Source organism: Oncorhynchus mykiss, chromosome 12 (assembly GCF_057628025.1).
Source record: "Oncorhynchus mykiss isolate SJ-2025 chromosome 12, ASM5762802v1, whole genome shotgun sequence".
In the NCBI taxonomy this organism is placed as follows: Eukaryota; Metazoa; Chordata; class Actinopteri; order Salmoniformes; family Salmonidae; genus Oncorhynchus; species Oncorhynchus mykiss.
The window spans coordinates 15425365-15439727 of record NC_143033.1 but is presented as its reverse complement, the minus strand read 5'-3'; the positions used below and the strand labels follow the sequence as shown (position 1 = coordinate 15439727).

Genomic DNA, 14363 nt, shown 5'->3' with positions numbered 1-14363 from the left:
TCATCAAAGGTAAGGGAATATTTATGATGTCATTTCGTATTTCTGTTGACTCCAACATGGCGGAGAAATATATTTACGTTTTAGCGCCGTCTCAGATTATTGCAATTTCCCCATTCCAGCTACTGTGAAGGACTACAACAAGAGCATGGGAGGTGTGGACCTGTCAGATGCGCTGATAGGATACTACATGTATTGTTTGAGGCTGATTCTGGCCTTTGAGGCTGCCATCCTCTCATCGATGGACAGGTTCTGGGCGGGCTGAAAATAGGTCTTGCAGGCCTCAACGATGTTGGGGTAGAGAGGTTTGATTTTGCACAGCCTATCAAACCTTGGTATGCCTCTCTTCTTGTCATTCTCTCCATAAACTTCTGGGTCACTGATGTGAAGCGCCCGTGAGATAGTCAGAAACATTTTACAAGACATGACAGTCATGAGGAAAGGCAGTTGATAGAGAGCTGATGTTTCCAGTAGTCCCTTAGAGTTTTCAACTTCACCAGCCCCATGTAAATTACCATTGAAAAGTAGCAGAAAAGGTCTGACATGGAAATGGTCTTCCTTCCTGTCTGCCTCTTTCCTGCCTGCTTCTTAGCCCCGTACTTATTGGTGTTCGACACCAGGGAATCAACAACTGATGGGGTGAAAAATAGTTGAAAAAGTTGAAGGGGGCTGTACTTTGCAGTCATGTCGAGTTGAGGTCCTGGCTGCCTTTTGGGTCTATAAACTGGTGGATTTGGTTCCACATCATCTTCTAACACAGAGTGTCAACGACTCTCTGGCCCTCTGTCTGCAGGTTTCTCTCTTCCCCACCTCTGCTTCTTTGTCACTGACTTCACATCTCTAGATGGCCAGGTAGGTGTGGAGCCAGAGACAGCGGGGGTCCGGCTGGATGAACCAGCTTCAGAGGGAGATGGACACCTAGACATTGGCGGCTCATAATCAGAATCACTGCCACTGTGAAAGATTTTTTTTTAATCAGTAACAATACTTTCACGTATGAGCTCTGTATCAACACGTAAAATAAACAGTTATATGTAGAGTACATGGAACATAATCACTATGGTGAAGTGGTGAAGGGCTGTTCCATCCCATGTTTATGTAAAATACATTTTAAAAATATATCACACACACACACAGTATAGCCAATGTGTACTTTACACATTTCATTACAGATGATATTTTTATATATTGCAAAAATTAAATAAAATTAAAAAAATCGCAAATGAATAATATTTGATATTATTAATTTCAAACAATGACATTAGCATTAGAATTTACCAATCCAGCATGGCATCCTCGCCATGCAGAAACATGTCTTCCGCCTGGGAGTCAAAACTAGCTTCGCTGAAAGATTCATATTCCTGAAGCAACTTGGTCTCGCTGTACCTATCTATTTCCTATATAATTTGGGTTAAATTTGTATACCTAGACTTTGTTTTAGCTTTTCCTGATTTATTCACCATAATTTAAATATATAAACTTGTTGAAAATGCTATTGAATATGTACTGCTATGCGTAACACCCATGGCTCCGTCAAGTAGGATTTGCAATGTCGAATGAACCTCTTTTACGCCAGAGTTTACGACAAAGGCTGGTCTTCAAACGTATAACCATTACATATTGCCGTTTACCTCAGCTCATTGGCTATCTTGCAAGCTAGATTTCAAGATGATCAGTGGTCATTTGGCCAAAATACAGTCAATCAACGATAGACGGATCCTTGGTGCGCAATGAGGTCATTGATTGGTGTCTTCAAATCGGTTTGTTTCGGTCAATACGTCCCGGGAAAATAAGGATCAAGTATGGTTGTGTTAGTAACAACCAGAGGATTGCAACCATGACTGGATAAACGTTTGTTTAGTGTGTGTAATTACCACGAACGCATCGTCCAAAGTTGAATGAGATGGAAATCACGACGCAAGCGGTTTACAAATGTTGTGTGTTAGGCTATAAAAATGAATTTTATCAAACAAAACGAACATTCACAGTGTAGTTGGCATTGCCACCAGAGGAAGATCTTCAATGGTAAGCAATTTATTTTATTGTAATTTTGGACTTTCATGACGCTAATGCTTGGTTGGTAAATGCTAGTAACACTTGTGTGTGCGTGGCGCCGTCCCCAGAGAATAGCATGTTTACTTTTGCAGTAACGGCTTTTTGAAATCTGACATAGACGTTCAACTTTTAAATGATGTAACATTCATGTATTTACAATGTTAGCTCTCTGCAGTTTCACCGGATGTTGGCCTGGTGGGACGTTAGCGTCTCACCTACCCTAGAGAGGTTAACACAGTGTCCAAAGAAGGGCCAGATGTATACAGAAAGGTGTCGTCTGCGTAGAGGTGGATCAGGGAATCACCCACAGCATGAGGGACATCGTTCATATAAACAGAGAAGAGTCGGCCCGAGAATTGAACCCTGTGGTACCCCCATAGAGACTGCCAGAGGTCCGGACAACAAGCCCTCCGATTTGACACAATGAACTCTGTCTGAGAAGTAGATGGTGAACCAAGCGAGGCAGTCATTTGAGAAACCAAGGCTGTTTAGTCTGCCGATAAGAATACGGTGATTCACTGGGTCAAAAGCCTTGGCCAGGTCAATGAAGAAGGCTGCACAGTACTGTCTTTTATCGATGGCGGTTATGATATCGTTTAGTACCTTGAGCGTGACTGAGGTGCACCCGTGAGCAGCTCAGAAACCGGATTACACAGCGGAGAAGGTACGGTGGGATTCGAAATGGTCAATGATCTGTTTATTAACGTGGCTTTCAAAGACTTTAGAAAGGCAGGGCAGGATGGATATAGGTCTATAACAGTTTGGGTCTAGTGTTACCCCCTTTGAAGAGGGGGATGACCACAGCAGCTTTCCAATCTTTAGGGATCTCGGACGATACAAAAGATAGGTTGAACATACTGGTAATAGGGGTTGCAACAATGGCGGCGGATAATTTTAGAAAGAGACCAGATTGTCTAGCCCAGCTGATTTGTATGGGTCCAGGTTTTGCAGCTCTTTCAGAACATCTGCTATCTGGATTTGGGTGAAGGAGAAGCTGGGAGGCTTGGGCAAGTAGCTGTGAAGGGTGCAGAGCTGTTGGCCGGGGCTGGGGTAGCCAGGAGGAAAGCATGGCCAGCCGTAGAGAAATGCTTATTAAAATTCTCAATTATCGTGGATTTATTGGTGGTGACAGTGTTACCTAGCAGCTGGGAGGAGGTGCTCTTATTCTCCATGGACTTTACAATGTCCCAAAACTTTTTGGAGTTAGAGCTACAGGATGCAAATTTCTGTTTGAAAAAGCTAGCCTTTGCTGACTGCGTGTGTTGGTTCCTGACTTCCCTCAAAAGTTGCATATCGCGGGGACTATTCGATGCGAGTGCAGTCTGCCACGGGATGTTTTTGTGCTGTTCGAGGGCAGTCAGGGCTGGAGTGAACCAGCGCTATATCTGTTCTTAGTTCTACATTTTTTGAAAGGGGCATACTTATTTAAGATGGTGAGGAAATTACTTTTAAAGAATGACCAGGCATCCTCGACTGACGGATGAAGTCAATATCCTTCCAGCATACCCGGGCCAGGTCGATTAGAATGGCTTGCTCGCTGAAGTGTTTTAGGGAGCGTTTGAGAGTGATGAGCGGTGGTCGTTTGACCGCGGACCCATAGCGGATACAGGCAATGAGGCAGTGATCGCTGAGATCCTGATTGAAAACAGCAGAGGTGTATTTGGAGGGCAAGTTCATCAGGATAATATCTACGAGGGTGCCCATGTTTACAGATTTAGGGTTGTACCTGGTGGGTTCCTTGATAATTTGTGTGAGATTGAGGGCATCTATCTTAGATTGTAGGACTGCCGGTGTGTTAAGCATCTCCCAGTTTAGGTCACCTTACAGAACAAACTCGGAAGATAGATGGGGGACAATCAATTCACATATTATGGTGTCCAGGGCACAGCGGGGGGCTGAGGGGGGTCTATAACAGTGAGAGACTTATTTCTGGATTCATTTTTAAAATTAGAAGCTTGAACTGTTTGGGCATAGACCTGGAATGTATGACAGAACTTTGCAGGCTATTTCTGGAGTAGATTGCAACTCCTCCCCGTTTGGCAGTTCCATCTTGACAGAAAATGTTGTAGTTGGGTATGCAAATCTCAGAATTTTTGGTGGCCTTCCTAAACCAGGATTCAGACACAGCAAGGACTTCAGGGTTGGCGGAGTGTGCTAAAGCAGTGAGTAAAACAAACTTAGGGGGGCTGATGTTAACATACATGAAACCAAGGCTTTTTCGGTTACAGAAGTCAACAAATGAGAGTGCCTGGGGAAATGCAGGGCCTAGGTTAACCTCCACGTCACCCGAGGAACAGAGGAGGAGTAGGATTAGGGTACGGCTAAAGGCTATCAAAACTGGTTGTCTAGTGCGTTGGGGACAGAGAATAAAAGGAGCAGATTTCTGGGCATGGTAGAATAGATTCAGGGCATAATGTACAGACAGGGGTATAGTGGTGTGAGGGTACAGTGGAGGTAAACCCAGGTACCGAGTGATGATAAGAGAGGTTGCATCTTTGGACGGGCTAGTTATGCTGGGTGAGGTCACCACATGTGTGGGAGATGTGACAAAGGAGTTATCTGAGGCATGTTGAGTGGGATTAGGGGCTCCGCACTAAACTAAGACAACAATAACTATCCTAAACAACAGTGTACAAGGCATATTGACATTTGAGAGAGACATAAAGCGAGGCATAAAGCAATCACAGGTGTTGATTGGGAATGCTAGTTAAGGCAACAACGGGTAAGACAACAGCTGATCTGCTAAGACAACAACAACAGGTAAAATGGCGATGAATGGGCAGAGAGGGTCGGTTAACTACACACAGGGCCTGAGTTGGGGCAGATTAACAAAAAATAAACAAAATTAAGTACCGTAATTAATGAACAGTCCAGCAGGCATCCGCTATGTAAAGTGATAAAGATAAAGTGATCATAGGGTCTAGTGAACAGCAATAGATGGAACAGGGAAGCCGTGGGGTAGTCGTTACTACACTAGAACGCGGGACACACAGAGTTTAAAGTTAGCAGGCTTGGGTAAGTAGAAGCGTCTGCTCTGACGTCCGGCAAAGCCCGGTTGAGGGCACAGCGGATGGAGTTAAGTCGGCGGACCAGTCGTGGTGGTACGGCGGGGTGCTGTGTCGATAAAGGGTCCAGACCAGATGGCGAAAGAGGTAATTGTAGTTGTAGTAATTTCGTTTGCTAGCCGGGAGATGCGCCTGGCTCGAGGCTAATTGGTGCTAGCTTCGGGGCAGGGGCGTTAGCCACTATAGCCACTTGGTAGCAGCTAGCTAGCAGTGATGATCCGATGCAAAGGTCCAGAGCTTACGGCAAGGATCCAGTGGAGTGGTGAATTCTAGCCATGTTGGGATAGAGTCCTGAAGGCATCGGCTGAGTAGCTGGGTGAACACAGAGTAGGCCGAGAGGTGGGTCTGGCTCAGGGCTAGCTTCGGGGCTGGGTCACTCGGTGGCAGCTAGCTAGATGTGATGATCAGGAGTAATGCTCCAAGGTTTACGTCAGGAATCCGGCATTGTTGTGGAGAAAACAGTCCGATGCTGGCAAGTATTATCCTGGCAACAAAAAAAACAGCTGGTGTCTGTGCAGAAGGAAAGGCCGCTAGCAGTGGCTAACAATGGCTAAAATAGCTAGTAGCTAATGGCTAGTCTATGATGGAGGTTCTGGCTATTAGGTCTAAAACAATAGCGGATCCGTGTCACTTTGGGTGAGGCGGGTTACCGGAAGGTATATTTAATTTAAAAAATGGAAAAGAGATTGAAAAGAGATTGAAATATATACAAAAAATGAAAAATACAAAAGTCCACGAGGACAACACTGCTACGCCATCTTGGATTTAAAATCCCCCATATGGTGGGAGCAATTAAGTTTGGAATGTACTGAATGTATGGAAAGCAATCACATGGCGGGCATAGATAAGGGGAGAGAACCATGGATTAGTGATGAAGGGGGTCGAGGTCAGGTCAGGTCACGTTAAGGGAGAAAGAAAAGTTTATGGCCCGTATCACTTAGTGTCCTTCCTAGCAGTAATGATACAATGTTTGTTAAATGGTTGGAGGAGACTCAGCCTAGGAGAAAATGTTAAATAGTGCTTGTGTGAAAATGTCTTTGTCTAATGCAGCTGTATGAATTCACTGAAATCATTAACAAACAGTTGCAGTCTGTTTTGGAATGAGTGGCCAGTAATAAACTGCTTCTGAACATCTTTAAAACTAAGATAATTGTATTTGGTACAAATAGTTCCCTAAGTTCTTGACCTTAGCTGAATCTGGTAATGAATGGTATGGCTAAACAAGTTGAGGAGACTAAATTACTTGGTGTCACCTTAGATTGTAAACTTCCATGGACAAAACATATAGATTCAATGGTTGTAAAGATAGGGAGTGTCACGCCCTGACCTGAGAGAGATTTTTTTATTCTTTATTGGCCAGTGATGATCCATGGCCCGGAGCCTCCAGTGATGATCCATGTCCCGGAGCCTCCAGTGAAGATCCATGTCCCGGAGCCTCCAGTGACGATCCAAGGTCCAGAGTCTCCAGCGACGGTCTGCAGTCCAGAGCCTCCAGCGACGGTCGGCAGTCCGGAGCCTCCAGCGACGGTCGGCAGTCCGGAGCCTCCAGCAAAGGTCGGCAGTCCGGAGCCTCCAGCAAAGGTCGGCAGTCCGGAGCCTCAAGCGACGATCCCCAGTCCGGAGCCTCAAGCGACGGTCCAAGGTCCGGAGCCTCCAGCGACGGTCTGCAGTCCGGAGCCTCCAACGACGGTCGGCAGTCCAGAGCCTCCAGCGACGGTCGGCAGTCCGGAGCCTCCAGCGACGGTCGGCAGTCCGGAGCCTCCAGCGACGGTCGGCAGTCCGGAGCCTCCAGCGACGGTCGGCAGTCCGGAGCCTCCAGCGACGATCCCCAGTCCGGAGCCTCAAGCGACGGTCCCCAGTCCGGAGCCTCCAGCGACGGTCTGCAGTCCAGAGCCTCCAACGACGGTCTGCAGTCCAGAGTCTCCAGCGACGGTCTGCAGTCCAGAGCCTCCAACGACGGTCTGCAGTCCAGAGCCTCCAGCGACGGTCGGCAGTCCAGAGCCTCCAGCGACGGTTGGCAGTCCAGAGCCTCCAGCGACGGTCGGCAGTCCAGAGCCTCCAGCGACGGTCGGCAGTCCAGAACCTGCAGCGACGGTCGGCAGTCCAGAGCCTGCAGCGACGGTCCCCAGCCCGGAGCCTCCAGCGACGGTCCCCAGTCCGGAGCCTCCAGCGACGGTCCCCAGTCTGGAGCCTCAAGCGACGGTCCCCAGTCCGAGCCTCAAGCGACGGTCCCCAGTCCGGAGCCTCAAGCGACGGTCCCCAGTCCGGAGCCTCAAGCGACGGTCCCCAGTCCGGAGCCTCCAGCGACTGTTCCCAGTCCGGAGCCTCCAGAGACGATCTACGGTCCGGAGTCCGCAACAACGATCTACGGTCCGGAGTCCCCGGTGATGATCCCCGCACCAGAGGCGCCACCGAAGTGTCACGCCCTGATCTTAGAGGGCCTTTTTTATTCTCTATTTGGTTAAGTCAAGGTGTGACTTGGGTGGGCAAATCTATGTTTCTATTTCTTTGTTGGCCTAGCATGGTTCCCAATCAGAGGCAGCTGTGTGTCGTTGTCTCTGATTGGGGATCATACTTAGGCAGCCCTTTTTCCCACCTTAGATTGTGGGATCTTGTTTTTGTGTAGCTGCCTGTAAGCAGCCCAGAATGTCACATTTCACTTTTCTTCTGTATTTGTTTTGGTGAGTTTCATTGATTAAAACATGTGGAACTCTAAGTACACTGCGCCTTGGTCCGCTCATTTCAACGCACGTGACAGGGAGAGGTCTTTTCGTAATAAAGAGATGCTCTTCTTTATTGATACCATACTTCACAAAGCAAATCCTGCAGGCTCTAGTTTTATCTTATCTGGATTATTATCCAGTATACCTATTTGGTCAAATGCAGCAACGAAATACCTAGTTAAGCTGCAGCTGACCCAGAACAGAGTGACACGTCTTGCTCTTGATTGTAATCAGAGGGCTAATATTAATACAATGCATGCCCGTTTGTCTTGGCCAAGAGTTGAGGAAAGACTGACTGCGTCACTTTTATGAGAAACATTAATGTGCTGGAAATTCCAAATTGTTTGCATAGTCAACTTACACACAGCACTGACACACACACTTACCCAACCAGACATACCACCAGGGATATTTTCACAGTCTCCAGGTCCAGAACAAATTCAAGGAAACGTACAGTATTAAATAGCCAAGAGTGCATGGAACCCCCTTCCATCTTATATAGCACAAGTGAAACGCAAACCTGGTTTCAAAAACAAATAAAGCAACACTTTGCGGCACAACACCTCTCCCCTTGTGACCTACTTGTGTGTAAGTACTGACATGTACAGTATCAGTCAAAAGTTTGGACACTAAATCATTCACGCATTTTTCTTTATTTATACTATTTTCTAAATTGTAGAATAATAGTGAAGACATCAAAACCATGAAATAACACATATGGAATCATGTAGTAACCAAAGTGTTAAACAAATCAAAATATATTTATATTTTAGATTCTTCAAAGTAGCCACCCTTTGCCTTGATGACAGCTTTGCACACTCTTGGCATTCTCTGAACCAGTCCAACTCATCCCAAACCATTTCAATTGGGTTGAGGTCGTGTGATTGTGGAGGCCAGGTCATCTGATGCAGCACTCCATCACTGTCCTTGGTCAAATAGCCCTTACATAGCCTGGAGGTGTGTTTTGGGTCATTGTCCTGTTGAAATACAAATGAGAGTCCCACTAAGTGCAAACCAGATGGTATGGCGTATTGCTGCCAAATGCTGTGGTAGCAATGCTGGTTAAGTGTGCCTTGAATTCTAAATAAATCAGTGTCACCAGCAAAGCACCCCCACACCATCAACCTCCTCCTCCATGCTTCACGGTGGGAACAATACATGCAGAGGTCATCCGTTCACCTACTCTACGTCCTACAAAGACACGGCGGTTGGAACCAAAAATCTCAAATTTGGACTCATCAAACCAAAGGACAGATTTCTACCGGTCTAATGTCCATTGCTCGTGTTTCTTGGCCCAATCAAGTCTTTCTTATTGGTGTTCTTTAGTTTTGCAGCAATTCAACCATGAAGGCCGGATTCACGCAGTCTCCTCTGAACAGTTCATGTTGAGATGTGTCTGTTACTTGAACCCTGTGAAGTATTTATTTGGGCTGCAATCGGAGGTGCTGTTAACTCTAATGAACTTATTGTGTACAGCTGAGCTAACTGCTTAGATTTGTTTAACAATTTTTGGTTACTACATGATTCCATATGTCTTATTTCATAATTTTTCAAATCTTGAACTTATTATTCTACAAAGTAGAAAATAGTCAAATAAAGAAAAACCCTGGAATGAGAAGCTGTGTCCAAACTCTTGACTGATACTGTATGTAAATTGGAAATGATTTGGTCTGTAATGCATTTTTTGTTATATGTCGGACCCCAGTAAGACTAGCTGTCTGCATTGGCATCAGCTAATGAAGATCCTACTAAAGCAAATCAAATAGCAATCAATGGTATTGTGTCTTTCACTTTGCTTTGTATTCTTTACAAAGATTTTCTCAACTCTGTTAACATTCTGTCCTTGCGTTAACTATTATTAAGCCAATGCAGAGTTTTGAACATGTATTTAAAACGTCAATAAATTTAATAACCCACTTCTTTGTTCTTCTATAAAATGTTCTTCTTACAGACATAATTAACACTATTATGACCTTGTTACTTACAGAACAATACATTCTTTAACTGACAAGAGCTAGACTGTGGAGTAGTAGAGCATCTATAACAAGAACACTAATTAAGAACAGTCTTCAAGTGTTGTGACCAGCGGCTTGGCATGCGGTAAAGAGGTCAATGGAACTCGACCCCAAAATGTGGAAATGCCATGGAAATGTGTGGGGGAAAGAGCCATGAGGGAAATATCACTTATCTCCTCATTGCCTCCCAGGAAAATTTGCTTACATTTAGGCTATTGTTTATATGTCTATTTCACGCTGTGTTGAGGTAGAAATCGGAGTACAATGCTTGTATGGGTGTCAACCCCAATACATGTTCATGTCATCGTTACCAATCAACTGCATAATAGTTAAAAACGACTTTGACTACCATCAATGATTTCCGTATGCTAGCTTTACTAACCAGCTTATGAGAACAGGTTTTAGCATTTAGCAGTCACTTCTTTTAAACCTGAAAAAGGGACAACTTCTAAATGCTATGCAGTGAAAACATCCAAATATATCCAAATCGGACTTACACTACATGGCTAAAAGTATGTAGACACCCCTTCAAATGAGTGGATTCAACTATTTCAGCCATACCTATTTCTGACAGGTGTATAAAATCTAGCACACTTCCATGCAATCTCCATAGACAAACATTGGAAGTAGAATGGCCCTTACTGAAGAGCTCAGTTACATTCAACGTGGCACCGTCATAGGTCACCGCCTTTCCAACAAGTCAGTTTGTCAAATTTATGCCCTGTTTGAGCTGCCCTGGTCAGTTGTAAGTTTTGTTATTGTGAAGTGGAAATGTCTAGGAGCAACAACGTCTCAGCCGTGGAGTGGTAGCCCACACAAGCTTACAGAACAGGATGAGTGCAGCACGTGTAGCACGTAAAAATCATCTGTCCTCGGTTGCAACACTCACTACCGAGTTCCAAACTGCCTCTGGAAGCAACTTCAGCACAACAACTGTTAGTCTGGTTCTTCATGAAATGGGTTTCCATGGCCGAGCAGCCACACAGAGGCCTAAGATCACTATGGGAGCAGTGGAAACACGTTCTCTGGAGTGATAAATCACGCTTCAACATCCGGCAGTCTGGTTGACCAATCTGCCACAATGGATAGTGACAACTGTAAAGTTTGGTTGAGGAGGAATAATGGTCTGGGGCAGTTTGCATGGTTCGGGCTAGGCCCTTTAATTCCAGTGAAGGGAAATCGTAACGCTACAGCATACAATGACATTCTAGACAATTCTCTGCTTCCAACTTTGTGGCAACAGTTTGGGGGCGGCCCTTTTCGATTTCAGCATGATAATGCCACTGAGCACACAGCGATGTCCATAAAGAAATGGTTTGTTGAGATGGTGTGGAAGAACTTAACTGGCCTGCACAGAGGACTGACCTCCACTCCCTCTAACACCTTTGTGACGAATTGGAACGCCGACAGCGAACCAGGCCTAATCGCCCAACATTGTTGGCTGAAGCTAGTCCCTGCAGCAATGTTCTAACATCTAGTGAAAAGCATTCCCAGAAGAGTAGAGGCCTTTATAGCAGCAAACTGCATACGCCCATGATTTTGGAATGAGATGTTCGATGAGCAGGTGTCCACATACTTTTGGCTATGTAGTGTAAGTAACCACATTGTGGGCCTGTTACAATGCATACATCATGACAGATTTGACGAATATCGTCTTTGTTAGAAGAGATTTGAATGTGCTCAAGTCTGGTCAATGGAACCTCTGTATTCCGTTGACTACGTTACCACATCTACTGTGTCAGTCAGCACTGCCACCATAACTACTGACCGCTTCTACCAGGAAGTGGTCCAAGTCATTCTTATTAAATATTCAACACATCCAATTTTCCAGCCTGCTTCATACAGTTGACCTGCTGATGGCGATGACTCAGAGACATCAAAAGGTGTACAGAAAACACTCCTATATTATTAAGCTCTTGATGTAGCTAACTCACACAGCTGGTAAGTGCATGTTAAGTCGTGTTTTAACTCAAGCTCGCTAAGAGGGTCCTCAGAAATAATATGGATTCTTCACTTTTTGATAGTCATCGTTTAATATGTAAAAATTCTAAATGGCTGTTCTGGAAAGAATTGGAGGCTCTAGAGCATTTCAGACGGTTGCTAGGGGACCTTTTTACCAAATAATGTGTTTTTTATGGTTGTGTTTTGCTTTTCATGTACTGTTGTGTATAATAACGTGCTGTCTTATTGTGTATGTGAATGTGTAGTTTAACGTGTTTATTGTATTTTGATGTGTATTGTGGTGCTATACAGGGCTCATCTAGAAAAGAGACCTTGGTCTCAGCATTGACGCCCTGTCAAAATAAAGGTTAAATAAAATGCCCACTCCTTGGTGGGAAGCTACTAAAGGTCAAAATCAAATGACTACAAAAAAATGTAGCTATAAATATGTTCTGTAGAGCTAACCTTATGTATGTTAGCCTTACAATAAAGGAATTAAAAACAGTAGGCTAAACCTCATTAGTTTAATATGGTTATATTTTTCAAATTTTTATTTAACCTTTATTTGACTAGGCATGTCAGTTAAGATACTGTAACCTTGGCGATGGTTTAGAATAGATTGTAGTGTTAAAACATATAAACATGTCCTCTGGTGTTGTGTTGACTGCATCAACATGAACACCACATCCTCTCATGTGGTTGATGAGATGATCACCAGAACCTCAGAGCTTAGAGGTCGATGTGATGCTCATGGTCTATTTACCTCTCTGGCAGAAGGGGCCTGCATAGGCTGAGAGGCCACAGTCGCAGGAGAAGCCGTTGTACATCTCCACGCACCTCCCTTGGTTCTGGCACAGCTCCCCGTAGCTGCTGCAGTGTCCCGGGCAGCCCGGCCTCACCCCGGGCGTGATCTTGGCCCTCTCCTCCAGGTCCAGTGTCCTCCCGTTCAGCTGCAGCGAGCGGATACACCCCAGGAAGCCTTTCATTCTGGAGGCTGTGCCACCTGTCAACACCCAACACAGCACACAGTAAAAACCCATTGTTCCTGTTTCTCTATCTGCAATTCCAAGGGTAGTGGATAAGTAAGATCTCCTATAGGTTATGTACAGTACATACAAACTTCTGTATCTCCTGCCAACACACAAAGCAGAGCAGTCAACCGCTTTGTTCCCGTTTCATAATGCGACTTTCTCTATTTCTTCTTAGTCTGTGTGACGGGGCACGTACCAGAGCTATGTGACACGTCACCCAGCCGCCCTGTGACGGGGCACGTACCAGAGCTATGTGACACATCACCCAGCCACCCTGTGACGGGGCACGTACCAGAGCTATGTGACACGTCACCCAGCCACCCTGTGACGGGGCACGTACCAGAGCTATGTGACACGTCACCCAGCCGCCCTGTGACGGGGCACGTACCAGAGCTATGTGACACGTCACCCAGTCACCCTGTGACGGGGCACGTACCAGAGCTATGTGACACGTCACCCAGCCACCCTGTGACGGGGCACGTACCAGAGCTATGTGACACGTCACCCAGTCACCCTGTGACGGGGCACGTACCAGAGCTATGTGACACGTCACCCAGCCACCCTGTGACGGGGCACGTACCAGAGCTATGTGACACGTCACCCAGCCGCCCTGTGACGGGGCACGTACCAGAGCTATGTGACACGTCACCCAGCCGCCCTGTGACGGGGCACGTACCAGAAAACACATTCAGAGAGCTGACTTTTATCAGCTGTCTGTCTGTTGCCACTGCTCTGGCTGCTAACCTCCCTCTCCTCCTTGTCTTTTCTTTCTCTTCTCTGGAATCTCCCCATACTTCATATTGTTCTTGGAGTTCAGGCAGGGCTTTTCACAACAAAGAATCAATGAGCCTCTCCCCCTGCAAAGCAAGACTCTGGGTTTGTCGGAGTTCTCTTCGAACTGAAAAACGTTTTTTTGTTTGTTTACAAAGCAGTAACACAATGTTGAAGCATTTCCTAGGCAGGCTGTCAAATCTTTAGTCAAATATAATGTAAGAAATCTTTCCTTTCAGGGACCGTTGAATAAAATGTCACTTTCTCATTGTAGACTAACTGATGCTGCAACTGAAAAACATTTTTTTAAACAAAGAAACCCTACAAAGAAAAATAATATTTACCCAGATGAGTCAATTAAGAACACATTTTTATTTACAACTACAGCCTGGCAAGTGTGCTACATTGTTAAAGTATTTCTTATGTATGTGTCAAATAAAATATTATTGAATACTCTTATGCTACAGTAGTAACTGTTGAGTTGGAATAAACTGTAATTTGGTCATCGCAGAGCGGACTTTGGGTATCTGCCCGATGGGATATAATCACGTTTGGGTAATTGTATATCAGAATGGGCTCATGATTCTGAAGTACTGAAGTGTAGAGAGTGTAGAGAGAGAGAGTGTAGAGAGAGTGTAGAGAGAGTAGGGAGAGTAGGGAGAGTGTAGAGAGTGTAGAGAGAGCGAGAGCGAGAGAGAGAGAGATCGCGAGAGCGCAAGAGCGAGAGAGAGCGAGAGAGCGAGAGAGCGAGAGAGCGAGAGAGAG

At 45.4% G+C, this 14363-nt stretch overlaps 1 protein-coding gene across 2 annotated transcripts in view; it reads right to left on the bottom strand.

Annotated features, from left to right (window-relative positions):
* Positions 1-14363, bottom strand: part of LOC110537019 (contactin-associated protein-like 4) — a 215625-nt gene that overhangs the window by 26131 nt on the left and 175131 nt on the right. For both annotated transcript variants that reach the window (XM_021622727.3, XM_021622728.3), the window contains exon 18: positions 12560-12799. In XM_021622727.3, coding sequence (XP_021478402.2) covers positions 12560-12799 — 240 coding nt within the window. The remainder of the gene's footprint in view (positions 1-12559; positions 12800-14363) is intronic.